A 27946-nucleotide genomic window follows, 5' to 3' on the forward strand; every position below is an offset into this window, starting at 1 on the left:
TAGGATGTCGTTTTCTGGTATGATGTCCTAAGCTGGATTTGAACCAGTGACCAGATAATAAAAATGACCAGGGTGGCCTCAAAATTATGATGCCATAGCCTCTTGAATGCTAGGATAACTGACAGGTCTCATCTTCAGGCAGCGTACCACAGAGGTACATGCCCAACCTTTAAAACTCACCTTTACCTCTCTGATTAAACTAAGCACAGCAAGATTTTCCATTTTAATGTCTACAGTCCAGTAACATCTGATACACTCATATAAAGCCTCCATCGTCATCCACCTCTAGAACTCATTATATGTACTGATCAAAATTTTGAAGCTATAATTCTGTTGTTTAGAGACAGGTATTATGTAGGCCGGGCTGGCTTTGGACTTGCTACATAGGATGATCTGAATGTCTAATCTCCCTGCCTCCATCACCCCAACACTGAATGACAGGCTTATGCCACACCAGCCAGCTTCTCTATGGAACCTGGGATGAAGCCTATGGCCTCATGCACACTAGGCAATCACACTACCAACTTAGCTATACATCCAGGCCAGCGTTAACATTTTCTACAAGTACCCCCATCCTCTTTAAAATAGATTGTTCCTCATTTGGGATTTGTCTGATGTTTCCTTATAATGAAGTAAACACAAGTCTGAAATCAGAAACTGCATACAGTGATTTTAAGTATTTAGGACAACCACATGCAGTGTGTGTTATATCCATCTTCCTTTCACTGGTGTCACTGACTTCAGTCATCTCGTCAATGTCTGGTCCTCTTTTCTGCCATATAGTTGATTTTTATTTCTTAACTTGTCACTACTAAGCACACTGTTGATCTTGGTTCTACCTTTTACTTGTTCCTTGGTCAACTACATAGGCCATACCTGGGCAGAAAACAAAGAAATGCTAGAATTCAGACTCAGATACATGGTGATCTCCACCTCAGGGTGAGGGAGGGGAGATCACGCCTTCTTCCTAAGCCTGAGTATCCACAGTAGAAGAACGTATTATTGCTGGGATAGGTAGTGGTACAAGTAGTCTCAGTTCACATTAATAATAAAAACAAATTTAGGTTTGTAGAAAATTAATCAAGATGATTAAAGAATCTTTACTAGATCTTAATTTGTCATTGATAAAAATGAAGATTTATGGGTTGGGGATTTAGCTCAGTGGTAGAGCGATTGCCTAGCAAGCGCAAGGCCCTGGGTTCAGTCCCCAGCTCCGAAAAAAAGAAAAAAAAATGAAGATTTATGCTATGGTAACTTTAAATTAAGCAAAACCTAGCCACTAAACCTAGCCACTGTTATATAAACAATCTTTTTCTCATCACTGGCCACATAATTTTTTAAATCTTTATAATAACTGCTTGTCATTAACATGGTTGCTCATGCCTATAATCCCAATAATGTCATGAGACAATGGTTATAGAAACATTCCTTATTAAAGGGGCCTAAGTGAATGTAGGACTAACCCCAAATTGGAAACTGTGCTCAAAGAAAAACAACACTACCAGGAAAACTGATAAACCTAGAATAGAGATGACAGATTTTTTTTTAAAAAGTCTGTGTTAAGTTCCCTGATTAATAGTTAATTAAGAAATACCAGAGAAGCAGGATATGGTGACATACACTTACAACTGTGCCATTTGGGCGACTGAAGCAGGAGCCACAGTTTTGATACTCGCCTGGATCTGAGCGATAAACTGAGATCCACTCTCAGAAATAATAACTAGTTAATTAAAATATCATTGAAAGCAACTTCAAGATAAAAGGCTATAATGAATATAGCATACTTTGAAATAATTAAGTAACAAACACAGAGAGAGCATGACACTTAATACTAGGACAAAGTGACGAAGAAAGTAGGGTGCAGCGGCAGTGGCAGTGACATGGACTACCGCTCTTTCCATCTTTCTCTTTTTTTGTAATTCTCCAAAAGCTTTAAACTGCTTCTCTTTAAAAAAATTAGTGAGTAAAGGAAGAGCTAAAATCTATTTAATAGAAGTCTTTGGTTGGTGTTAGGATCTGCAGAGGATGAGTAAAAAAGCAATGTCAGACTGGAAAGGACATGTAGTAACATACTAGGGACTGAACAAACAAATTCAGATGACTTAGAATGACAGAAACTGAAGCCTAAAATAAAAGTTAGGCCTCTGTGTGCATGTGATGTGTGCGCGCGCGCGTGTGTGTGTGCGCGCGCGCGTGTGTGTGTGTCTGTCTGTGTATGTGCCATTTCTGAGCAGATGCCTATGAAGGCGAGAAGGAGGTGTCCAAACCCTTGGAAATGTACTTATAAAGATTGTGAGCCCCTGACATTAGTGTTGGGAACCACATCAGGTTCTCTGGAAAGCAGGAAGCCCTTGTAAGCACTAGGCCTTCTCTACAGAACCTCCGCTCTAATGTCTGAGTTAGAGGTGTCATTCTGACTAGACTGTCTAGCCAACAAGCCCCCAGGATTGGCCTGCTTTGGTCCCCAGAGTTGAGGATCCAGAGCACAAAAAACCTGGCACTGATTCGAATACCCTACCCACTGAGTCAGCTCTCTAGTCCAAATCTAGTACTTCTATAACATTTGGGAAAATCAAAATGTCTTACCTTAACTTAGCTGAGCGTAGTATTCTGGTCAGCGAAACACAGTTTCCTTCCATGACGCCCTTTCCCACGGTAGGAATGATGCTCTTGCGGCAAGCGACGTACAAAGAGCATGCCAGCCAGTGTATAACTTCCCCCTGCAGGCCAACACAAGCACCATACAGACACACCTTAAAATGCTTGTCTGGAAGAGGCCTTACAAGCTCTTTTGTGTCAACCCTGAGAAATTACGACTTACACAATCCCAAACATCAGTACGGATTTCCACTTTTCTTGTTCTCAGAGCCACAGCATAGGAACCAATCAGAAAATCTTCTAAATTTCTAACCTAAAGGTAAATCTCTTACTTAATTCCAAACTTAGTCTTACTGAAAGAATTCTACTACAATCTCTTTCTCAGTGTGTGTGTATTTTTCCCCCCTAAGACAGGGTTTCTCTGTGTGTCCCTGGCTGTCCTGGAACTCACTCAGTAGACCAGGCTGGCCTCAAACTCACAGAGATCTGTCTCCCTTTGCCTCCTGAGTGCTGGGATTAAAGGCGCTTGCCACATCTGGCATCTTTCTCAGTTTTAGAACACCCATCATATTCTTGATGGTTTTTTATTCTTTTCTGTGTTTTATGTTTCTTTTTAACCAATTTGGCAGAGAAAAGAAAAAATAGAGATGAAAGTAAGCAATGTATCACAGTAACATAACATATATTGTTAATAAATTGATACAGAATAACTTACTAATATTAATATCTACAATATGAAGGACAATGTCATTTTTTGTGAGGTAAAGATTTGGGGCATTATTTATCCCATAGTAAATTATCTTTAAACGATTAAACATAGTTCTCCACCATTGTATGTATCTCAGTTTATATGCTCTAAAAAAAGTAATGATTGGTAATTCAGCACTTAACATTCTGCTCTTGGCCTCAAATGTCTTCAAACTGAAAACACCTCATGACTGGATGAAATACAGTGGAAGTTTGAGGGTTAAAAATTACAGATGCAGACACCAACATAGCTGTCTAAACAAGACCTGAAAAAGGATGGCATCTGTAGATGTGCTAATGTGGAAAGGAGAACCTGGATGAAAAGCTACAGGCATCAAGGATGCTGAGATAGGGAGAAAGAGCGCAAACAACTGCTTCTCCAGCATCAAATGCTCAGCCTAGAAAACATAAACATATGCACCAAGCAGGCTGCTTTCATCTATTTAGAATATACACAATAGACGTACACACACATATGGAACAACAATAAAGAAAAATAGCCAGGGCTGGAGAGATGGCTCAGTGGTTAAGAGCACTGACTGCTCTTCCAGAGGTCCTGAGTTCGATTCCCAGCAACCACATGGTGGCTCACAACCATCTGTAATGAGATCTGATGCCCTCTTCTGGTGTGTCTGAAGGCAGCTACAGTGGACTTATATATAATAAATAAATAAATGTTAAAAAAAAAAAAGAAAAGAAAAATAGCCATGAATCTGAGAAAGCACCAAAGGGAAATACAGGGGAGGGGTTGGAGGGTGACGGGACAGGGAGAGTGATGTAATTATATTATAATCTCGAGGAAAATTATAGTACCAGAAAGAATTACAGATGCAGGGCTGGAGAGATGGCACTTGCTGTGTGGGCCTGAAGCCCTCAATGTGATCCCTGGAACCCATGTAAACATAGGAGAGAACCAACTCAACAGGAGTTGTCCTCCAACCTCCACACATGCACCAAGGCATGGGTGCCCATTATAAATTAAAATTTTATTTTAAAAAAATCGTTGTGACAGGGTTGGAAATATATGTCATTAGTAGAGTGCTTAAAACAACAACAAAATCAAAGATAGCTCTAAATCTCCAAATCTACAGCTAAGAAAAGAAACAGAAACTATTCTCTATAATTGGTAAAAACATAGGTTTTTAAGATCGAAGCGAAAGCGTAGGAAATACAGTGTAGTAATTGACTTTGATTAGAATTCAACAAAGACTTCACAAAAGAAGATTTAAAACTGCTAAGTAGTAAACCACCAGAAAGTGTGAGTTAGGAGAGTGAGTAAAGGGAAGATGTCAGCAGGGCTCCCTGTGAGTTAGATGGGGGCGGAGTCTGTGGGGAGGATTCTTAGGGGGCAGCAGAGAGAGAGAGAGGAAGATGCCTTTATTCCAAGTGCCTTTCACCAACAACTAAAACTCAATTCATATAGAAGTGCTTTCTAAAGCAAACATTTAAGCATCAATCAGCTCTGCCTAACTTTGGATTTAGAATTTAGATCAGCAGCTTTCTCTGGAGTCACAGATGAAGGAACATAGTCCAGGCAGAGTGACCTGCAGAAAGCACAAGACTTGGACTGAGTTCAACATGGTTCAACATGCTTAAGAACTTGAAACGAGTGTCTAATTTCAGTGACTTGGACATACACTGTAGTCAATCACGCTTATCTGAGAAGACCAAATAAGGCCTGAGAGACTAGAATGCTTTTCTGGGGTGTCAAAAAAAAAATCAATATATTTTCAACTGAGATGTTATTAAATCTTTCTTATTTTTTTGTATAGCATATATGTGTATGTGCGCATGTATGTGCACGTGTGTTCATGCACTCACCCATTCATGTATGCATGGATGATTGCCAGAGTTAGACGTTGAGTGACTTCATATATCATCTCAACCTTTTAAGAGAGAGTCTAGCCTATTTCAACTAGACTGGCAGGCCAGAGCACCCTTGGGATTTGCCTGTCTTTACTCCTCCATTTCTTATTACCTGTAACCCCCAGGTTACAGGCCGCACTGCCACTGCACCTCATGCTCGCTCAGCAAGCATGCGTTATCCACTCTCCAGCTCTCCCATTTCAGATTCCCTCAGTTTTCCAGTTATGAACCTTCTGTTGCAGACCACTATCCTTTACTAAGTCCATTCTGCCTTTTCCTGAAAACATGTAAGTAGTCTCAGGTACTTTTCTCTCATATGAGTACAGACACAAGTACAACAGTCACTCCCTATTTCCAATTCCATGCCTAGCAATTATTTTACCAGCATTATGAGTCAGAGGAATCCTATATGTGAATCCTGCTCGTGTGTATAACGAAAGATTTTTTACATCCCAGTTACATACTGAAATAGTCTGTCTTGATACCCCCTGGGGGATGGCTCCTGAACTCCAGAAAATACCAAAATCCAAGGATGTTCAAGTCCCTGATTTAAAATGGCAATGCATTTGCACATAGCCTATGATCGTCTCTAGAGTATATTGATTGGGGAAGGACAAGTCTGTTCATGCTCAGGATAAATGTAATTTTTCCCAAATATTCTTTTTTTCTTTTCTTTTCTTTTTTTCGGAGCTGGGGACCGAACCCAGGGCCTTGCGCTTGCTAGGCAAGCGCTGTACCACTGAGCTAAATCCCCAACACCCCCAAATATTCTTGATCTGCTGAACCCATGGGCATGAATTCGACAAACAGGCCATCACAACTCTAATGTAAACTTATGACCAATCTGGGTTTCTGTATTAGAGTGACTCTAATCCGCTATAAAACAACAACAAAACGATCTTGAGGGGCTGGAGAGATGGCTCAGTGGTTAAGAGCACCGACTGCTCTTCCTGAGGTCCTGAGTTCAAATCCCAGCAACCACATGGTGGCTTACAACCATCTGTAATGAGATCTGATGCCCTCTTCTGGTGCATCTGAAGGCAGTTACAGTGTACTCATATACAATAAAATAAAATCTTAAAAAATAAATTTATAAAAAAAAAAAAAAACACGATCTTGAGCTGTAACACCACCAAGAAAACAGGTAGTAGTTAACTGCCCTGCTGTAAAGACAAATTTTGTGTGTGTGTTTTGCTGGGAATATCTAATAATGATAACAAGCACCATTTTTTTTATTCGGAGCCAGACACCCCATCGATCATCAGGGTAACGGCCTGGCAGAAAGGAACATGGGGCTGAGAAGAGCTTTTGTGTGTGCTGACTTTGATCAAACTACAGTGCGTGGTACAAATGAACTAATTGCTACACACGATGAGGCGGAAAGAATGGGGAAGTTAAATGGCTCATACTGCTGAGCCAAGCAGCATGGCAAACTGCGTTACCTTGCGCGCTAAATTAACTTCTTACGACCCCACTTTCTCCTTCTGTGGAATGGGAATCCAATAGTGTTTCAAAAGAGCGGGGGGGGGGGGGTTTCCTAATCAAAGGGCTGGGCAGCGATGAGCAATGCACTTAACCACTGGGTTGGGTCTGATCGATTTAACGGCAGCACTGTGCCGTTTGGGGCGCTGGGCGGCGCGCAGAAATCAAGTTTGAAAGTCTGGAGCCTAGGGAACCCGGGAGCAGCGTAAGACTCTGAACCAGCAGCTCCCTTCCTGAGCTTCGGTTTCCCGCCTCAAAACAAATGGGTGGGTTGGCCGAGTTACACCCACCCTTCCCTCCCCGCACTCCTCAGAGACCCTCGTAGGTGGGGGAACTCCCACCACCCGATAGGCTGGGGCGGGGGCGGGCCGGGGGTGGGGCCTGGCGAGGGTCGGGGCCGCCGCCCACCTGCCGCCGCTCACCTCTAGGCTGTAGTTGCCGCGGATGGCGGTGAAGTCGTCCAGGGCTTCGGCGGCGCTCCCCTCGTCCAGGTTCAGCTCCTGGCACAGGGCCTGCAGCGCCTCCCTGGCCGCGGCGACGGCTGCCGCCCCCTCGGCGTGGGGCTCGTCCTCGAACATCCCCTCCGGCCCGACGGGCGGCGCGACCGGCTTCGGGGTTTTCTTTTCCCTCCCGGCGAGCTACCCACAACCCCCCGCGACAAAGCGCGCGAAAATCGCCTACTTGAGCTCGCCTTCCCCTCATCGTCTGCCTCCGCTTTTCTTCTCAAAAAGTCCCTTTCTCCTCTGGGGCCCGCAGCAACCCGTCTCCGGAAATGGGAGAAGATGAACCTCGGACTCTAAAGATCTAGCTCGGACCCTGCCTGAATGGGCAGCTGCGGGACCCCGGGCCGCGGGGACCGACGTGAGAGGGAGCGGAGCGGAAGGATCCGAGCCGGTGCTGAGGCTGCCGGGACTGTAACTCGCGCCCCGCGCTCTCCACAGAGAGTCCCGTGGTGTGGGTAACTTGGGACTGCGAGTCCTTTCACTCTAGTGGGAAGCCTTCTCCATAACACTATCCTGTAGACCCTAGTTTGTCAGCTCCCCAGCGAGCCTCCAACCCGCTCTCATTGAGCTTTGACCCTTGATGGAGATGGGAGGCGGGAGCTACCGAAAGTGGCTCCTTCACCTTAGAAGCGCCACGTCGTAGGCTCCTAAACCTCGCCAGAAAGGGATGCAGGGGAAAGGGTTTGAGGTAACACCCTCAGCCTCACTCCCAGGATTCTGGGAACTGTCCCAGTAAGTAGTCATTTCAGGAATAGAGATGTTCTTCGTGCTCACCTGAAAGGTTTTTAAAAGCGTAAACTAGAAACTGTTTCCACTCAGAATCCTTCAAGAGATTAGTTTTTGTCTTTAAAATACGTAAAAATATAGCACTCAGATGCACCAGGTAATTCTTAACCTTGAGAATATCAAGCTGGTTCTCAGTCAGAGGAGGCTTTTCTCTGTATGAAACTGAAACTGCTATTGTGCATGTCTTTGCATACCTGGCTCTTCATTTAAGTCTAATTGTCACCCTCTCAGGCCATTTCTGAGCAGTACATCTAAAAGCTGACATCTAACATCCGTTTCATCGTCTCCATTGTACTTTATCTGAAATGGTCATGCTCACTGATCCGCTCATCCAAAAGAGTTGGATGGTAAGATAGTCCCTTTCGTCTTCACTGTATTCCCCTAATTTAGATTATTTCTCCACAGTAAGGACTTCTTAGAACAGTGTGTTTGAAAAATTACAGAGCGCTCCTTGTTTGGTTGACGGAGTCACTAGAGAAGAAAACAGGGATGTTAAGGCAAGTTATGAAGAAATTCCTATGCCCTGCTAAAGCCTCATGATCTACTCAAAGCAGAGATTTTAACATGTTAGTGATGATCAATCTGGTTTTGGACAAAATCCACTGACTGCAGCTATGGCCTCATGAACTGTATACGATAAAGACTACCAAGTATGGAGATAGCAGAGTGTTATCTTACATGCTAAAAGGTGCCATACCTTTGGATTAAAATACAAAGGTATATTGCTGAGGGAAGAGTCCTCATACAGGGAGAGGTAACCCTCTCTAAATCCCAGATAGACAAATGACAACAGACCAAAGAAACAGCTCTGGCTTCATCAAGCTTTAGTGAAACAGAGAATTAGTTTGCTGGGATCACATAGAAGGAGAGCATGGATGACTCAAAGGCGTCTGCATCATCAAAATGCCCATTATTCTGTCCGGGGTGACAACCTACAAAAGCTGCAGCTCCCTACACACACACACACACACACACACACACACACACACACACACACACACACACACACGCACACACGCATCCCTGGGGAAGGCTGTGCATAAGACTATGAGCCTTCTATAGCTACAGAGTACTCCAGTAGCATAGGTTGTCATCCAGGACAAGGAGTTAAAAGATTTTAAATAGGATGGGCTACCTGTCTCAAAAAGTAAAAACAAAACCAAAAAAACCCCCAAAACTTCAATTGTGTAAAATATCCTCACCCCAATCACTCAGTTCCATGCCAACTCTTGAGTTTTCATTGGGCTGTGATTAGGATTGGTGGGACTCAAATTATGCTGGCTGCAAATTCTCCCTAAGCAGCCTGATTATTCTGACACTGCATGACAGTTGGAGACTCTTTTGGTGGAAATCTAGTTTTCTCTTCATTTACAGACCACACTGTGGTAGAAATCCAAGTGCTTCTGAGAAATCTTTTTCTTATGGCCTTGGCTCAATGATAAGCCAGACCTGCTCACCCATGAAGCAGACCAAAGAGGCCTGGAAGGTGGAAAGAAAGCAGACAGGACCAAATGTACCAGCTATTCTGGAGTGACTGAGTTAGGCATGGTGAGAGGTTCCAGTGACATTGGAAATGGAATAAGGATGGGAGCTGAAGAGAAGGCTTAGCAGGTAATAAACAAGCACTTGCTGCTCTTTAAGAGGATGTGGGTTGAGTTCCCACCATTGGCATTCCAGCTGGCAGCCATTCATAACAGCAGTTCCAGAAGATCAGATACCTTCTTCAGGCCTCAGCAGTTACCAGCCACAAGCACAGACCACACACACACACACATGCTGCAAAACACTGACACATATAGGCTAAAATACATAAGCAGATAAGCCTTTAGAAACAAGAACATGCAAATGGGAAATGAGGTTGAGTCTCCCCATTCTGTTTTTCTAAAAATAATACTGGAATAGTCTACTGCAAATCATCTCAAGATTATCTCATACATTTCACTTTGTGTTGTAGAAATTTTAATATTCCTAACATCTGAGGTAGTTCAGTAAATGGCAGTCCTCTGTCTCTGAGTGTGTACTTCTTCCTGTGAATTTTAACCAACAAATATAAATAAACGAAGCATTGCTATGCTTGACGCCATCTCTTGGTGGCATTACCCACAAAATAAAGATTTACCTGAAGGGAAAGGGATTCCACACAAAACAATGGAAAAGGAAAATGGGTCATTCAGCTTTTTATGGCCACTTGAAATCTAAACTATGTCCACAGTTAGGCTCTGTAATCATAGTCACCTTAAATTTTTGGGTTTCAAAAGAGACTTCATCCCTGTCTCTGTGAAGAGTCTTGCTGTATATTTCTGCCTTGCCTAGAGTTTGCTAAGCAGATCAGGGTGACCTTGCACTAGTGACAGCTCTCTCACCTCTATTCACAACTGCTGGAACACAGGCATAAGATGCCAGGCCTGGCTTGTTCTCTCACATTTTTTTTTTAAAGATTTTATTTATTATATATAAATACACTGTAGCTGTCTTCAGACACACCAGAAGAGGGCATCAGACTTCGTTACAGATGGTTGTGAGCCACCATGTGGTTGCTGGGATTTGAACTCAGGACCTCTAGAAGAGCAGTCAGTGCTCTTAACCACTGAGCCATCTCTCCAGCCCCGTTCTCTCACTTTTTAAGTATGGAATCTTTCTGTCCCTACAGGTCTGTTTCTACCCTGAGAATGGAACAGTTCATGAAATCAAGTCAAAGACTGAAAAAAAAAAAAAGGTTCATGAATAAACACCAGTTTTTATATAATTTCATTATCTGTACAGTATACTAACTTTAGGAGTGAAGTGGCCAGTCCATGAACTTGATAAAACAGTGGAGGCTCAGTATCACTAAAAGCATATTTGGTTGTTTGAGTGCCAAGTCATGCATGGCGTTGGAAGGGAGGGTATGACAAGGTTTCCCAAATTTGGAGCAGAACAAGCAGGACCTGGGCTTCTATGAGTATTGACAGTTGTAGGGCATGAGGCTTATTTGTATAATGATGTATAGTGTTATACAAATTATTACTATACAAATTATTTGCTTTATGGTCCTCCTTCGGGATACCTCCATGATAGTTAGAAACAGATTCCAGGAGTTGAGGGTGTGTCTATGTTCCTTAGCAAAAATAGTAAGTGCTGTGACCTTCAGGACAGCCCTTAAGGCTGTGGAAAAGAATTCGGAAAACATGAGTTCAAAAATATATACTTTCTCAACTATGCAAAATATAAAGATGCAATATGAATTGCATGATTGTCTTGACAGACCTAAAAGAACAATGGCACTAATAAGCCAGCTTGTCAGAAAGATATGAGCAGGCAGATAACTGAGTTTAAGATCAGCTTGGGACAGGTGAATTTAGGTCCAGGCATAGTAGGAATGGTAATCTCAGGACAGGATCCCACCCTTATTGTCTAGGCTTACAAGGCAGGCAGATCTCTGAATTCATTTGCAATGACTAAAAAAAAAAGTAGTTGTCCTTTTCCAAGAATCAAGCATGTACAGTCATAGTATGCTGATTTGTGGAATAATCAAAAGGGAATCTGGAGTAAATGACTTAATTGATATGTAAATAAAAGATGGCTTTGGTTAACAAAACTGCTTGGAGAGCAAACGACATTTTTAGAATTTTTTTTTTCTTTTCTCCCCCCCACCCCCAGCTGGGGACCGAACCTAGGGTCTTGAACTTGCTAGGCAAGCGCTCTACCACTGAGCTAAATCCCCAACCCCCATTTTTAGAATTTTTACTGTTCTTTTAGAATTTTTTTCTAGCAGCTTTTTTTGACTTTGGTCAGAAAACCTATGAGCTATCCCGAGAGCTTTCAAAAAAATTTTTTTTCTAGCACAAGAGAGCTGTCTGGAGAGCCATCTCGAGCAGAACATGGGCAGTCAGCTTCTATCCACAATTGGTTTCAAATTGTTTTTCTCACCACTCCCAAATGCCACTTCCTCAGGACCCGCAACCAAGCTTAGGCACATGAGTTTGTTTGGAGCACACATTTAGCAATGGAGATGAATTGTAGAGCAGATCTGTGTTTATTCCCATTTGCAAGAGCAAGCAGACTGGAGAAGAATACAACACACTAGCCAAGGGTGTGGGTGTAGGAGCCAGTGTGCTTGGGCAGCTCTGGCTTTACCATTTACTAGTTGTGTGACCCAGAGCAAATCACTTTCATGTTTGTTTCCTTAGCTTCTCCATCTGCAAAATGAAGGTAATAAAATGAGGTGACTTCAAGAATGAAAAGGGTTAATTATATATGTACTTAAGAGTTAGGCTCCTTATAACTATCACTAAGCGGTTACTCATTTTTTAATTGGGTAATCTAGAAAAAAGACTAGTTCAAAAGTGGCTAATAGAGTTGGTTTCCTAAAATGAGCCAAAGGAGAGTATGATGAAGGGTGAATGCTACTCAGTGTTTTTTAGTTAGCACTGCAGTTTTGATGTAGTGACTTAGGTATTCTTGAGTCTGACTTGAAATGAGATTTAAGCTGGGGTGTCCAGAGTGACACTGTTATCTAGTATGCCTGTGGCCTGCAGGCTATAGGTTGGACATACCTAAATCCACCAGGCAACTTGGAGCTGCATTTTAGCTAAAATATTGCAGGGTTGAAATAAGAGGACCTCTTTTGGACAGTGAACCTCCTGAAGCCACACCTAGCATATTACCAAATGCCACTCAATGAACCATAGAGCAGTTTGTACCTGAAGGTGTCTCAGCAGATACCTTTGATACAGAGATAGCAGTGAACGTTGGGGAAGAGGGTGACTAAAGATTCAGATTGCTCACTGAACAACACAAAGAAATCCACTATGGAATGTAGCTCTTCACCTCCTAGTTGTACACTTCCTTTTTCTCTCCAAATGATCCTGAGAGATCACTGTTGTCCTGGAAAGTTGAGCTCTGGCTTTCTGCTTAGGTTTCTTTACTCAACAAGAGCCTAGAAGTTAGACTTAACACCTCATTTCTAGTTTGCCCCGAAGAGACTTCACAACCATCTACATACATTTATAAAGTTATTTATCTAACATAAAATAATCTGTTTCTTAGCAATTCATCTTATGAGAATATTTTTTATTTATCTTTAAGATGGACAACAGGTAGTCAACAGTATCCATCTTAGAGCTTTCTAAAAATTTCCAGCAGTTGTTGGAGAAATTAGGAATATGGGAGCTAAAGGAGTGGGAACGTTGTATATACTGGGGTAGGGTCTGCTTTATACTCTGGTCAGAACTTTGTTATTGCTCATAGGTTTCAACAGGAATTGGAGGGGAAAAGGCCTTATGAGAATTTATAAAATACTAATTGTGAAATATAAAAATAAACTGGTATCTAGTTTTTAAGACAGTTGGCAATGGCTCAGCGGTTAAGAGCACCCGACTGCTCTTCCAGAGGTCCTGAGTTCAATTCCCAGCAACCACATGGTGGCTCACAACCATCTGTAAAGAGATCCGATGCCCTCTTCTGGTGTATCTGAAGACAGCTACAGTGTACTTATATATAAAAATAAATAAATCTTTAACAAAAAAAAAAAAAAAAAAGACTGTTGGCAATCAAGTATCCTTGACAATAGAACCAACAATACTAACATGATAACACTGTCATTTATTTTTCTTTTGTGTTTTTGTTATTTATGGATTTTTTCTTTTTTATTTATTTATTGAGACAGGATTTTTCTGTGTACTGGCTGTCCTGGAACTCCTTCTGTAGACCAGGCTAGCCTTGGTCTCAAGAGGTATATTGGGATTGGGGATTTGGCTCAGTGGTAGAGCGCTTGCCTAGCAAGCTCAAGGTCCTGGGTTCGGTCCCCAGCTCCGAAAAAAAGAAGAAGAAGAAAAAAAAAAGAGGTATATAGACTATGCTGGCTTAGAACTCTCAGTGATCTGCCTCCTGAGTGCTGGGATTCAAGATGGGCACATAAGTCTTGTTTTTGATAGAATATAACAAGACTATAGTGAAGTAGAGACTCCCCTGAAATACATAGTAACCAGAATGATCTTAAATTCCTGATTCCCCTGTCTAAGCCTCCCAAGTGCTGGGGTTACAGTTATGACCTGTTTGTTTTTGTGCAGTGAACGCAGGGCTTCTTACATGTTGAGAATTAACTTTTCCACTGATCAATCAATCTCTCTCTCTCTTTCTCTCTCTCTCTCTCTCTCTCTCTCTCTCTCTCTCTCATCAACACATAAACTTTGTGGATATATGGCATGAATGAAAAACTCATTACAATTTGTACTATCTCTGCAATTTAAACCAAGAAATTCACTCCCTGACACATTTTAACTAATAAAATATTTTTAAAGTGGGGATTGTGTTGGAGGTAGCTTCATGCATGGAAATAGCTTCAGGCTGGGGTTGTCTAAGTCTGGAAGAAAAAGCAGAATTCAGGCTAGCAAAATGGGCAAATTCAGGCTATCTCAATGGGTTAATGAAGAGGAAATTTCTGGTTTCTTTAACAACTCGGTTGTGTCACATGATGCTTTTCTGGAAGCTGTCTTGCGAGAGGGCATGTGATATTTCGCTGGAAAGATACACTTGAGAGGGTGAGTGGTGTTTAGGAAGAATATAAATAGAAGTGGGAGGACTCTCTTGCATTGCTGCGCTGTGCAACGCTTCCCCCTTCTTTGCTGGTCTTCACTTTGTAGAGAAAAGCTTGCCAAAGAACTTCTTGTGATATTCTGGCTGATACTGGTCACTTCTGATGACTTTTGCCAATTAGGTGGAGCCTTGCAGTTTCTGTTGGATGGAGATGAGCTGCCACCACTGATTCGTTTTTGGTGTTTGCGATTGGACTGGACTGCTGGTATCCTGACAAGGAAGAGTGGAATCTCCCCAAAGTACTACTACCCCTCACAACCCCCTTTTTCCATTATCCTTCTTTCTCCCCTACCTTTGGTTGGTGAGCTAAAAGGGAAGTTGAAGCATTTAAGAATCCTAAATAAAGTAGGTTGTGAAAAATCTAGGGGGCTGGAGAGATGGCTCCGCTGTTAAGAGCACCAACTGCTCTTCCAGAGGTCTTGAGTTCAATTCCCAGCAACCATATGGTGGCTCACAACCATCTGTAATGGGATCTGATGCCCTCTTCTGGTATGTCTGAAGAGGTTGACAGTGTACTTATATACATAAAATCAATCAATAAATCTTTACAAAAAGAAAGAAAAATCTAACCCTACAGGTAACTATTTGCCACCACAGGTAACTATTTGCCACCAAGTCTGACACCTTTGTTTGATCTTTGGGATGCATTCTGTGGAAAGAAGGAACTCCCACACATTGTCTTTGGACCTCCACAGGTGTGCACACTCACAGATGCACACAGAAGTAAAATACAGTAACTTTAGAAAAGAAAGAAAATTTGGGATGTGTTTGTCACTTTAGAGATTTCTGTAAGGGCTTGCTCTTACCTGCTGTCATGTGGCTTGCATTCTAAGTATGAAGACAGCCCAAGAGCTTCCTCATCCAGGAAACGCTTATCTCTGTTTCTGGTATATTCCCCACCCTCTGGATGCGGAACAGAGCCTGGGAGGCGATGATGCGCAAAGAGGGCTCAGGGTCTTGTAACAGTTCTCTCAGATCTACATGGCAAGAAAACCAAGACTGAAGTCTGGAAGTGACTACTACTCTAGATACCAAGCAGCCAACAAACCAGAATGGTAGGATAAAAGGATGATGATTTCCAAGACTGGCCAAAAGTCTGTACATTGTTGAAATGATTCCATTTTTGACCTGTAAAACCCACTGTTTAAATGTTAAAATAACCATATCTTAAGTAGTCTATCTAAAATCAAATCAACCTATCTCTAGTGCTAACTTCTTACCTTCTTGTCTTACTCTAAACATGTTAACTCTTAAATCATCCCTTGCTGTATTACCCTTTTCTGATGTCTAATGTTAACCTCTTTTTTTTCTTTTTTGTTTTTTCAAGGCAGTATTTCTCTATATATCCTGGCTACCCTGGAGACGGCTCTATAGACCATGCTGGTCTCAGGCAAGCTTCAAAATCAGATCCACCAGCCTCCAAGTACTGGGATTAAAAGTGTGTACTACCACTGTCTGGCTTAATGTTAACCTCTTAACTTCTTGTCTTACTTTCAAAAACATTAACTCTTAAATCATTATTCTCTTGCAGTGTTTTTTGTTTTGTTTTGCTTTGTTTGAGACATAGTCTCATTGTGTAGCTCTGGCTGAACTGGAATTTATTATGTAGATGAAGATAGACACAAAGATCCACCCACTTCTGCCTCTCAAGTACTGGGATTAAAGAAACATTCTGGAGTACCTGGCTAGTATATTTCAATTTTTAATGCCTGCTTTATTTTGTTGCCAAGGCTGAACTTGAATAGCCATTCCTGTGCTTTAGCCTCCCATGGGGCTGAGATACCAAATACAAATTAACATGTCCAGTTTAGATTTTAGCTTTTGTATTTTCTTATAGCAAAAGAAATATGTGTTTGTTATATAGAAAACTTGTACAATACATATAAGCACTAGAAGAATGTAAGTCATGTATGATTTTACCACCTAGAGATAACAGCTGTTATTTTGAAAGTATGTCTTTCAGGAGAGTGGTGGTGTCCTTAATCCCAGCATTTAAGGACAGCCTACTCTACAGATCGATTTCCACAATGGCCAAAAGAAACCTTAGCTGGAAACAAACAAACAAACAAACAAACAGTATATCTTCCTGATCATATTTCCATGCTCTGTTTTGTCCATTGAACCATATGATCCAAACAAACAAACAACAACAACAAAAAGAATGCTTTATTAAAGAGAGAGTGTCATACGTCCTTCCTCTACCTTCCTGAGTTCAGGGATGCATGCTTGTTGTGTTAGAATGTTAATAGAAGTGACTTGATGGAGTGGAGGGACAGGTCGGTGGGTAAGAGCATTTGCTGCTTTCGTAGAGGACTTGGATAGAGTTCCCAGCACCCACATGTTGGATTATAACCACGTGTCCCTCCAGCTCCAGGAGATCCTGACATCCTCCTCTGACCTCTGCAGGCACCAGGCATGCACATGGTGCACATATATGCAAGCAAAACTCGTATGCATAAAATAAATAGAACTATTATTGTCTTCCTTATACTAGCGTTACTCCCTACCTGTTTCAATAATTAACTGTGTTTTTAAATGGAGTAAACTGGGTCCTGCAATGCTCTCCTCAACCCGGCCTGACAAGCTCACTTCAATCCCCAGAACCCACATGGTTGAGGAAAAGAATCACTCTTGGAGTTTGTTCTCCTACATCCATACACATACTAAGTAAATAAGTAAATACAAAATCTTATTCTTTTTTTTTTTTTTTTTTTTTTTGAGCTGGGGACCGAACCCAGGGCCTTGTGCTTGCTAGGCAAGCACTCTACCACTGAGCCAAATCCCCAACCCCAATACAAAATCTTAAATAGTAATAAAAAAGCAGTAGGGATGGTGTCACATGCCTTTAATCCCAGAACTCAGGAGGCACAGGCAGATGGATCACTGTGGGTTTGAGGCCAGCCTGGTCTACAGAGTGAGTTCCAAGAGAGTCAATACCATGCAGAGAAACTCTGTCTCAAAAAAACAAAAACAAAATTAGATTTTTTTAATTGTGAGAGGGTGTATTTGCATTTCTTTACCTTTTCTGAGTATATAACTACCTTTTCCTCCGTGCTAGAGATTGAACCTAGACCCCAATGCATTCTATAACTAAACATTCTACAGCTAAGCTATAGACAAGCCTACCACTGAACCTTATTCAGATTTATACAACTACTCTTAAATGGGAGCAATAATTCATTGAGCACTTAATCTGCAGAACTGTGCAGCTACATAAAGCGTGACCCACCAACAGTTCTGAAAACAGTTCCCTGATGGTGGCCTTAGGTGACTATAGAGCCTCTTCAGGCCAAGTCCTACTCTACAGCATAGTGGCTTAGACAGTACTGCAGCCTGTGAGGTGTGTGTGAATATCATCACAATTTGTTATATAGAATTCTAGAGAGATACTGTTTTACTTCCTGATAATGTTTAGGGCTCTCCCCTAAGACAGCTGTGAAAGCTGTTCCGAGACAAACAGGATCTCAGCCTTTCCAAAGGTGTCTTAGACTTAAGACTGTAATTTAGTTGAATTATAGTCACTTGCATTTTTATTGCTGCATAAGCTCAGAGTTTACATGCCAGACTCAGTTGTGCTACAGAGCCTTCTGTAGACACAGAATCAGATGCCTTCCAAAATAGTGAGTCCCACATCCAAACAATGTCCTTACTTACCATTCTCTATCCAGTCAGTACCCTTCCTCTTGAGTTCACTGGCATCCACATAATTTGATAAGAGCCCTGAACACAAAGTAGCAAGTTTCAGACTTTTAGGGATTAGAAGTTTTTCCATTTTTATCATTTAATAGTACAGAATTAGCCTTTAGAAAATAAGGAATATTCAAAGTAATAAACACTAGCTCACACCTGTAATTCCAGTGCTTGGGAAGCTCAGACATGAGAATTGCCATGAGCTCCAAGTCAGCCTAGGGTGCACAGGGAAACGGTCTCGAAAACTAAGCAGAGCCTGACTGGGAACACACATCTATATCTGAACATTCACAGGGCAGAGGCAGGTGGATCTGTCTGAGTTCAAGGCAAGCCTGGTCTACATATCAGTTTCAGGCCAACTGGGGCTACACAGTGAAAACTTGTTTCAAAAAAGAAAGAAAGAAATGAAATGAAAAAGAAGGATTGAATGAAATAAAAGCTAGCAAGGTGGCTTAAAGGGTTAATGTGCTTGTTCATGAGCCCAGCAACCTGAGTTCAATTCCCAGAACCCACAGAGTAGAAGAAGGGCTGATTCCCACAAGTTCTCTGACCTCTACATATCCACCATGTCACCTAAATGCCATGTCACCCACACGTGTGTGTGTGTGTGTGTGTGTGTGTGTGTGTGTGTGTGTGTATACACGTGCATACATACACAAGCATACACACACACAATCATTTTAAATATTATTGGTCAATAACATGGTTCTTGCACAAGACTGGGCCCACAGATATTCTGTCACTAAGAACTTACGAGGCCTGGCACATGCCTGAGGATTTCTGGGCAGTCATAAAGGTTTCTGGGGAAAGAGGTCTGTGAAGTCCTATACCTACCGTTAATGGTTGCTGCAAGGAGTACTGTGAAGGGAGAAACATTTTCTCAGTGGTGCAGTCACTTGTAAATTACCCATGCACCTAAAGTAACCCTAGTTAAATTTCATTCAGTCACCAAAATAAAAGGCATGAAAGTCGCCAAGAGACTATTGGAGAGAAGGGGATCAGTGGGGGTGGGTGAGGATGGCAGAGGGCTATGGGGTGAATATGATTGCAGTCCTGTCTACGTATATAAAGAAAAGAATGGGGATGCTTAGCACGCCGTGGGGAGGTCCAGGATCGAGGTAACTGTACAAATGAAAGGGTTTCTTTTACCTACAAACAAGACAGCTGTTCTTCTGATGGGAAGTTTTGGATCCTTGGAATACGTTAGTGTTTGGTCTAGGATGTCTATTTTCCCCTTGCTTCTCTCTCCCTACATTGAAGGGAAAGAGTACACAGAGAACAAAGTAGCTGGTGAGTACAGCAGTGCCTGAGCGCTGCAGTGACTGTCACAGCGACTCTTCACCAAGACAGCAAGCCCGGAAAATTAAGTCCTCAGGATACCCACGTGCATCCCTGTCTGTGACACCGTCTGCCACCCTGGCTTCTCTGCACCTCTCTGTCTTCTCAACTCTAAAGGCCACCTTTAGCTTTCACTTCCCTGCCAGCTCTTCCCGCCTAGTCAGCCCTGCTCTGAGGCTTCCTCTCTTGGCACGTACTGTCTTCCACTTGGACTCTCCATTTTAGTTCCTTACAAATTTTCAGTCTCCTTAGTGGGCTGCAGGCTCTAAACTGGAAGTTTGAAACCTGGATTACTATAGCTGGCTCCACAAAGGTTGTTTGCTCTCCGAGTGAATGAGTCCACCTCTCAAGGGCCTCTCAGGAGACAAACAGGAAGGGGAGACAGGAAGTGTTTCTCATAGAGGTTCCAATTTGACATGGACAATTTGTACCTTTACCCACTGGGACAGCAAATTTCTTGTTGGGAATATTGTCATTAATGCATCAATTATATGTAGTGGCTGGAGTTCAGAGACCTAATATCCAGAAAAAGGACAGGCAAGGACACTGTGATGTGCTTCCTAGCCCTACAGGCTTGATGAGAAAAGACTATTCTGGGATTTAAGTATGTGGAAGATTCCTAGAAATAGTCCCAGAGGTTTCAGTGTGGAATCCAGATAGTTCTACTATAATCGGTTTCTAGAAAACTCTGCATGGACCTTCTGAAGCTACCCTGAATCAAGCCTGACTCTGTTGTGAGCCATATAGGCTCTGCTGGATTTTGAGAAGATGCTATCTGGTCTCGGGGCTAGTGACATGTTGCCTCTTCATGTGTAAGGTCATACACTATGGCAGTCCTTGTGTAGGGCTATCATGCTCTGAGAGAAAATGCAACAGCCCACTATATCAGGCAAAGGGTTATAAGCATAAAGATAACATAATCATTTCAAGTTCACTCACATGGATTTTTGTTTTTGAGATGAAATCTCTGGCTGACCTAGAACTTACTGTATAGACCACCTTGGCCATTAAGTTACAGAAATGTACCTGCCTGTGCCTCCTGAGTGCTGGAATAAAAGGTTTGTAGCACCAAACCTAGCCCAAATAAAAGTTTTTGACCAGATATTGTCAGCCTGACCTTGTAGTTTCTGATGCAATTAATGGTGCTCTCTAGTTTACCAGCCATTTTGTTAGCACTGTTTTGAGACAAGGCCTCAGGCTATAGCTCAACTTGCCCTCAAACTCACACTGAGCTTCCTGCTAGCCCTGAGTGCTGCTGTTTACAGGTATGTGTGCCATGCCTGTGCCACCAGCCTGTTGCACATGTGAAAAAAGATACACAGTGGTGAACTTGTGGGCTAGTGAAATGGCCCAGTGGGTAAAGTGCTTGCCTTACAAACCCGAGGATTCAAGTGTGATCCCTAGAACCCACAAAAGCCAGATATGCAGTCCCAGAATTCCTAGAGTGAGATGGGAGATGGAGACAGGAGACTTCCTGCCTCACAAGGTGGAAGGCAAGAACTGACTCTTGAAAGTTGTACACTGACCTCTACTTGCACACTGTGGCACTGTCAATGTGTGTCCAAACACACAGAAAGAATCTTTAAAAGTGTACTACAGGAAATAGATCTACCTTTTAAACAATTCATGGAGAGAAACTACTGCTTGGAAGGGGGTGGAAGGGGAAAGGTTTCCTGTGTGCCATGAATCTCCACTAAAAGCTATCGGAAAAACAGACAAGCAAAGTCACAATGTCTCACATACAAAGAATTTGCAGACCCTTCTAACTTCATTTGGTTTGATGTACAGGGGGTCTTTGCAGTATACTTCTCGGGGAAGCTTCCAATTCAGGAACCGGGCACAAAGAGTTAGGACTCGTCTACTCTCCTGTGGGGGAAAGAATATCATAGGTTAGTATTTTCAAACATGTTTTAACTGAGTAAAGTTCTTTAGTAAAACTGACTCCAAGGTCTAATGTGAAAGGCTGCTAATTTCAGAATTACTCTGGCTGAGATGAGAAGGGGAGGAACTGGGATCTAGCCTTCCTTCTGAAGATGCTAAAGGAACCGTCAACCTGCAAGGTGTGAAGAGGATGTGGAAACCACTGGTCTCTGGAAAACCTACTAGATGTGGTGCCCAGGTAAGGTACATTTGTATAATCCATGCTTTGGATAGGATTCCATTGAGCAAGTGAGTCCCTTCCATAGTCACTGCTCTCAGAATGCCGCCAAAGCATTCAACACTTATTCAGGTCCACTAGATATATGTGCCAAAAATATCCTTTCAAGGCGAGGGATGGTGGTGCATACCTTTAATCATGACACTTAGGAAGCCAAAGCAAATGGGCAGACCTCTGAGTTAGGGGCCAGCCTGGTCTACATAGCCAGTTCCAGGTCATCTGGAGCTATGTAGTGATCCTAGCATTCCTTGTCGCAAAACAAAAGCAACAAAAAAAAACAAAGCCTTTGGAGATCGATGAGAATAAGAATTAGTTCAGCTATTTTGTGTAGTACTTTGTAGATGTGTAGTAAAATTAATGATATTCCACACTAGGTTTTTATTCCCTCAAGAAATTCTCACGTGCATTCATTAAAGTGCTCATTGTAGTACTATAATCACAAAAATCGAAAACTGTCTAAGTGTCCTGGAAGAGGAGAACGGGGTGAATTTTAGATCAAATGATGCAATTAGGGCTGGAGAGATGGCTCAGCGGTTAAGAGCACTGACTGCTCTTCCAGAGGTCCTGAGTTCAAATCCCAGCAACCACATGGTGGCTCACAACCATCTGTAATGAGATCTGATGCCCTCTTCTGGTGTGTCTGAAGACAGCTGCAGTGTATTTATATATAAAAAATAAATAAATCTTTAAAAAAAATGATGCAATTACCTATAACACTGCCAATAAATTATCTACAGTCTTAAATCTCATGATTACAATGTTAAGCAAATATGCTAAAAATTATAGAAAAACACAACATAAAGTTTAAAACATGGAAAAATAAACTGGATGTGGTGGCACACAACTATAATCCCAGTACTTGGAAGGCAAAGGCTAAACTCTCTCTCTCTCTCTCTCTCTCTCTCTCTCTCTCTCTCTCTCTCTCTCTCACACACACACACACACACACACACACACACACACACACACACACACACACACACACACAAGCCAGGCTTTGATGGCACATACCTGTAAACCCAGTATTTGGAAGCAGAGGCAGGACAATCAAGACCATCCAGAATCAAATATTCAACTCTACCCAACCTTGGCTACACAGGGAGTTTGGGATCAGTTTGAACTACCAGTGACCCTATCCCAAAACAAACAAAAAGCACAAAGGAGAGGTGAGGGAAAGGAAAGAAAGGGGAAGAGGAAAATGAAAGGAAGGAACTTCTACAGGAATGATAAAAATTAGGATGACAGGTCTTTGGGGACTTCTGGAAACAGGTGTGTGATGTGTTTGTTTCATTTCTTTGAGGTAGCATTGGACAGATCTTAACCCAGTTTCACACCCAGCTCTCTGCTCAGACTCCCCTCTGAAGAGCTTGATTTAGTTGTTCAAGTTTGTAGGAAAATAAGCTCAGAGCCTTGACTACTCTGGAACTTTCCTGATTGCCAAGGGATGTCAGGTTAGGGTGAAATGAGGTATCAATGCCTCCACAAACCTGTAAGCCATAAAGATATGCTTCCTGTATCCATTAAGGTTTACTGCTGTGAACAGACACCATGACCAAAGCAACTCTTAGAAGAACAATATTTAATTGAGGCTGGTTCAGAGGTTCAGTCCATTATCAAAAAGGTGGGAGCATGGCAGCATCGTGCAGGAGGAGTTGAGAGCTCTACATCTTCAACTGAAGGATACTAGCAGAACACTGGCTACCGAGCAGCTAAGATGAGGGTCTTAAGCCCACGCCCACAGTGACACACCTACTCCAACAAGGCCACACCTCCTAATAGTGCCATTCCCTGGCCAAGCATATACAAACCATCAAACTTCCCCCATCACCTGGTTGACAAAGTCTGAGCTATATTTTACTGGGGTCTGAAATGTTTCCTAGAACTCATGATGTAGACCAGGCTGCCCTTGAACTCACAGAGATCTACCTGCCTCTACCTCCTGAATTTAGGATTAAAGGCATATGCCACCACTGCTGATTGGCTTTAAGCTTTTAAGTTTGACTTTCATTTTTGTGCAGGGGAGGGGGGCACAAAGAATAAGCTACAAAATCCTTGCAGAATCTTTGTAGTCTGAACTTTCCTTCCTGGGATGATATGTCTGGTGATCCCAGTTAGCATAGTGGACTGAGCAAGCTTATAGACTGGTGTGTGTGTGTGTGTGTGTGTGTGTGTGTGTGTGTGTGTGTGTGTGTGTGTGTGTGTGTGCGTGCACGTGAGTGTGTGCTACTCTTCTGGGAATTGAATCTAGGATCTCATATGTCCTAGGTAAACATTCTTCCACTGAGCTATGTTTCCAGCCTCTTCACTTTATTCCTATTTAAAAATTTTAATTCTGTCTGTCTGTGTCTGTCTGTCTGCCTACGCACCTGCCTATCTCCCTGTTTTCCTCTGTCCATGTGTGTTTTCAGGAATTAGTTCCTCTCCTTTCACATGTGGGTTCCAGGAATCATGGCAGCAAGTAGACTCACTCCCCACTCATCTTGCCAGCCCTACTTTTTTACTTTGAAACAAGAGCTTACTAAGTTGTCTACACTGGCCTCAAACTTGAAAGCCTCCTGTCTCAGCCTCCCACGCAGCTGAGATTACAGACCTGTGCACTATGCCCAGCCTGAACAGATTTGTTAATATGAGGTGGCTTACATGAAAACCACAATTTTTACAGCAAAACCCTTAGAAGGCTTAGGAGAAATTAAGTCTCGATGGTCCAGACAGATTATTCTCTCTAACTTAATTCAAACATGTTACGTGTCTCAAGGCCGTGGGGTAGTCCTTGAAAGAAAAGAACATGTTTGTCATTAACACTCAGTTTGCGGAGTTGTGTGCTATATACTTCTGTGCTAAACCACAGAACCCCCCCCCCCCCAGATCATATTTTACTACCCAGAAATCAAGAGTTTGATTTCCCACAGTTTACTCAGGGAAATAACTGAAATGCAGTTCTGTGCCAGAGGACATAAGGAGCAAGAGTGTGACCGAGAAGCCTGTGCCCTCAAAACCATAAACTCTTACTGTCAGGGCTGGATTAAAATTTCAGAGTTATTCACGGCTGAAAGAACTTGACATTACCTTAGCTATTGCATCGTTTTCGTCCTGAGAAAACAGAAGAAGTGGGACTAAGCTTTCCAGGACTTGATCTTCCACACTCTTCTTCTCTGTGTGTTTCACAGCCTTTATGGAGGCTCCGAAGAGAGTCATGGAGAAACGGTGAACGTCCTGTCTCACCTAAGATGGAGGGTTCACGAGGAAACAGCTCACTGGCCTTGCTCATGCTCGCTTATAAGAATCCTAGGGAGTCTGCACATCAGTCTTAACACTGTGTGATCTAACTGATGCAGCTGAGGGCAGGAAATGAACGACAGAATACAGAGGGAGGGAGGATGTGTTTGGACCCTTGTTCTCTGAACGCTAAGCAGGAACTGGGATGGTTCTGCCTTCGCGTGAACAAGCTTGTACCCAGGACTGCTATCAATCACTCACAGAAGTTCTGCTGCTGAAAGTGACAGCCCTAACTTTAGCACACACTGCGGATGGTTGTCACTGTGGCCTCTGTGCTTTGTTTAAACCATCCTTGGGATTTGGGACAAGGACGTAAGTGCAGTCCATCATCTTGACCCATTTCTTCTTCCTCCCTCCCTTCCTTCCTTCCTCTTTTTTCTCTCTTCCTCTTCCTCCTCTTCTTCCTCCTCTCCTTTTCCTTCTCTTCCCCTTGTTCCATGTCCTATATAAAACAAATTCTTTCTCCTCCTACAAAGCATGGTCTTAGTAAGTCTCTCAAGATTTCTGTTCTTTGTTCTTTAAGACAGGGGTTCTCTGTGTAGCCCTGTCAGCCCTGGACCAGGATGTCCTTGAAATCAGAGACTCCTCCTGCCTCTGCCTCTCAAGTACTAGGATTAAAGGTGTGTGCCACCACCACTAGGCTATGTCATAAGATTTTTTTTTAAGTTTGAAAAACAAAAAAACATTAGTGCAGAAAAATAGAACATCACAAGTTGTCTGGAAGGGGAAGGGGCTTGAGCATAAAGACCTCAACGGCCTCTAAAAATAAAAAATTCTATCCTGTAAGTAAAATAAAATGGCCTTAATACTTTCACAATATCTACTTGCTGGTAGGTGCCCGCCCCCTCGGGAAGAACCTTTTCTTTCAGGGTCTTACATCACCAAATAAGGAAAGCAGGGTCTTCATCATGGTAGCCAGGGTGCTGGAGTCTAGTGTCCTGACAAGCTGTAGGAGTATCTGGATGGCCAACAAAATGATCCTCTCATCCGTCTCATATAGGCTATTTAAGATGCATGGCAGCAGGCTTTTGATGTCTTCTCTCTGTATTGAAAAGCAGCCATGACCTCCTGTCCTGGTAGCACACACTATCCAATTTTCAATGGAGGATACCGCCTGACTTAGTAACTCTGGCTAGTCTAGGACTGAAAAGTGGTAAAGAGGTAGACTAGCCCCTCTCTTTACTCTTGTCAGATCTGATATGTAGAGGAGGGGGAGGAGCTGTTGGGAAGTGCTTCACAGAGCAGAGGTGGGACTGGGTCCAGAAGGACCAGGGATATACCCTTGGCTTTACTTTAAGGACTAGCTCTCCCAACACAAAAGGCATGGAAAGGCCAGCTCAGGACACAGTGAGTTCTCCAGCATGAAGGTATTCAAACAGGCTTGAAAACCCCTTGATGGGAATTCAACACTGTTTGACTGAGGATCTTTAAGCATCCCTTCTCACCTGTGCCCCTACAAGGAAGCAGTCTCCAGATTCTAAAACTATGTGAGTCTGTGTGCACATATATAAATAAGTAGAACAATCAAACCTTCATGTATACAACCAACCAGAGTTAGCGTATACTAGCATTTGTCATCTATGTCCCATATGTGCATGCATTTGTCTTATAAAATACATCTCAAGTGACAAAGAGCCTCAGGGTCACTTCTGACTGAGCTTTCTGTGTTTTGAGACAGGGTTTCTCTGTGTAGCCCTGGCTGTCCTGGAACTCATTCTGTAGACCAGGCTGGCCTTGAACTCACTGAAATCCATCTGCCTCTGCCTCCTGAGTGCGTGCCATCACTGCCAGGCTGAGGCACAGTTTTCTAAGGAGACAGGTGGGAGATACGCTTTCTTTCATTATGAATGACAGTGAGCTCTGTCTCAGATGATAAATACCCTGGGAGCATCCAAGTATGCCACAGGGCAACATGCCGTATGGCATCACTGGGCGGCTGGATGTTTTCTACTTTGTTCTAACAATAATCATACCTACCCCCCACCCCACAAATGCAAGTTACAAAGCATTAGCAATATTTATGACTTGGAATTTTGAAGTTATTCAATTTTTAATAGTCCCCATATAACTTTTGGGTATAATGTTAGAACGGTACAAGCGGATATACAGTAAAAAGAAGCCTGCCACATTCACCCTGTTCCACACTCCCTAAGTCCTCCTCCCTTAGCTTCTTGAATATGTTTAGGGTTGTTCTATTCTTAGCTAGGAAATGAGTGGTCAGAGGCCCTTTTACCATCTCCCGGTGTCCGACAAGATTGCGAAGTCCCCTCAGTGCTAGGATCCTGAAGAGCTTGCTCTCTTCATTCAGCCAGGTTTTCAGGCGGATAGTAGAGTACACCCTGGGCAGCCTCCTGGCCATCGGACTCCTAAGGAGCTGAAAGAACCCAAAAGTCAGCCAAAGAAAGGACCTTGAAGCTCTTTTTCCCTGGAGGGAGCTACCTTCCCAACAACTCGACATTTCCTTTGAAATCATCAAGCCACTGCACAGTGAGGCTGGGGGCAGGAACACAAAGACTGTTGACAATGGTTAGAACAAAGAAATTTCAAAGGATTGAATGGAAATAAAACATCTTTTGCAAACCTAGAGTGGACCCCAACCCGACCCTAATGAATACAGCTTCCCAGGCTCCCTGAATCCACAGGACTTTCTTACCTCCACAAAGAAGCCTGCAGACGTGATTTTATGTTTGTCATTCCCTCGGTTAATCAAAGGGACCAGCAAGTACATGATCTTATATGCAAAGAGGTGACTTCTTTCCATCAAGGCACTGTAAAACACATTAACAGAAAACTCTCAGACATGTCTCCACCAGACGGGATTTTCCCAGGGTCAGGCCCCCCAAACGTTTTATGTTGCTTCAAGTATTCAAGAGGGCATGGCAGGGCCAAGACTTTTAAAAATTTTTTCCTGGTTAATTTACAGATA

At 42.7% G+C, this 27946-nt stretch overlaps 2 protein-coding genes, 1 long non-coding RNA gene and 1 other non-coding gene across 18 annotated transcripts in view; 2 read left to right on the forward strand and 2 right to left on the reverse strand.

The window, feature by feature from the left end:
* Positions 1-7833, reverse strand: part of Rbl1 (RB transcriptional corepressor like 1) — a 63676-nt gene extending 55843 nt beyond the window's left edge. For 2 of the 3 annotated variants that reach the window (XR_010064693.1, XM_039105840.2), the window contains exons 1-2: positions 7116-7833; positions 2587-2720 (exon numbers count right to left, since the gene is read on the reverse strand). Coding sequence is in view for 2 of the 3 variants with exons in the window: in XM_039105840.2 (XP_038961768.1) it covers positions 2587-2720; positions 7116-7271 (290 nt within the window). In the remaining variant the exon portion in view is untranslated. The remainder of the gene's footprint in view (positions 1-2586; positions 2721-7115) is intronic. The other variant, NM_001191066.2, reaches the window with a different exon arrangement.
* Positions 7622-22733, forward strand: LOC134486195 (uncharacterized). The gene is made up of 2 exons (XR_010065010.1): positions 7622-7928; positions 8214-22733. It is a non-coding gene; the product is annotated as an uncharacterized LOC134486195 (long non-coding RNA).
* On the forward strand, positions 11700-11764 carry LOC120101995 (U7 small nuclear RNA). Its single transcript, XR_005503040.1, has one exon. It is a non-coding gene; the product is annotated as a U7 small nuclear RNA (small nuclear RNA).
* Mroh8 (maestro heat-like repeat family member 8) overlaps positions 11979-27946 on the reverse strand; it is a 68453-nt gene continuing 52485 nt past the window's right edge. For 4 of the 13 annotated variants that reach the window (XM_039106715.2, XM_039106714.2, XM_008762427.4 and 1 more), the window contains 9 exons: positions 27674-27788; positions 27254-27394; positions 25898-26062; positions 24811-24966; positions 21330-21452; positions 19398-19497; positions 18213-18278; positions 15365-15535; positions 11979-12160 (listed from right to left, as the gene is read on the reverse strand). In XM_039106715.2, the coding sequence (XP_038962643.1) occupies positions 15387-15535; positions 18213-18278; positions 19398-19497; positions 21330-21452; positions 24811-24966; positions 25898-26062; positions 27254-27394; positions 27674-27788 (1015 nt within the window). In that variant the 3' untranslated portion in view covers positions 11979-12160; positions 15365-15386. Of the gene's footprint in view, positions 12161-14189; positions 14769-15364; positions 15536-17331; positions 17510-18212; positions 18279-19397; positions 19498-21329; positions 21453-24810; positions 24967-25897; positions 26063-27253; positions 27395-27673; positions 27789-27946 lie in introns of those variants that run through there. The other 9 variants (XM_063285121.1, XM_063285120.1, XM_063285119.1 and 6 more) reach the window with 7 other exon arrangements.

The sequence above is a fragment of the Rattus norvegicus genome, chromosome 3, assembly GCF_036323735.1.
Source record: "Rattus norvegicus strain BN/NHsdMcwi chromosome 3, GRCr8, whole genome shotgun sequence".
Lineage (NCBI taxonomy): Eukaryota > Metazoa > Chordata > Mammalia > Rodentia > Muridae > Rattus > Rattus norvegicus.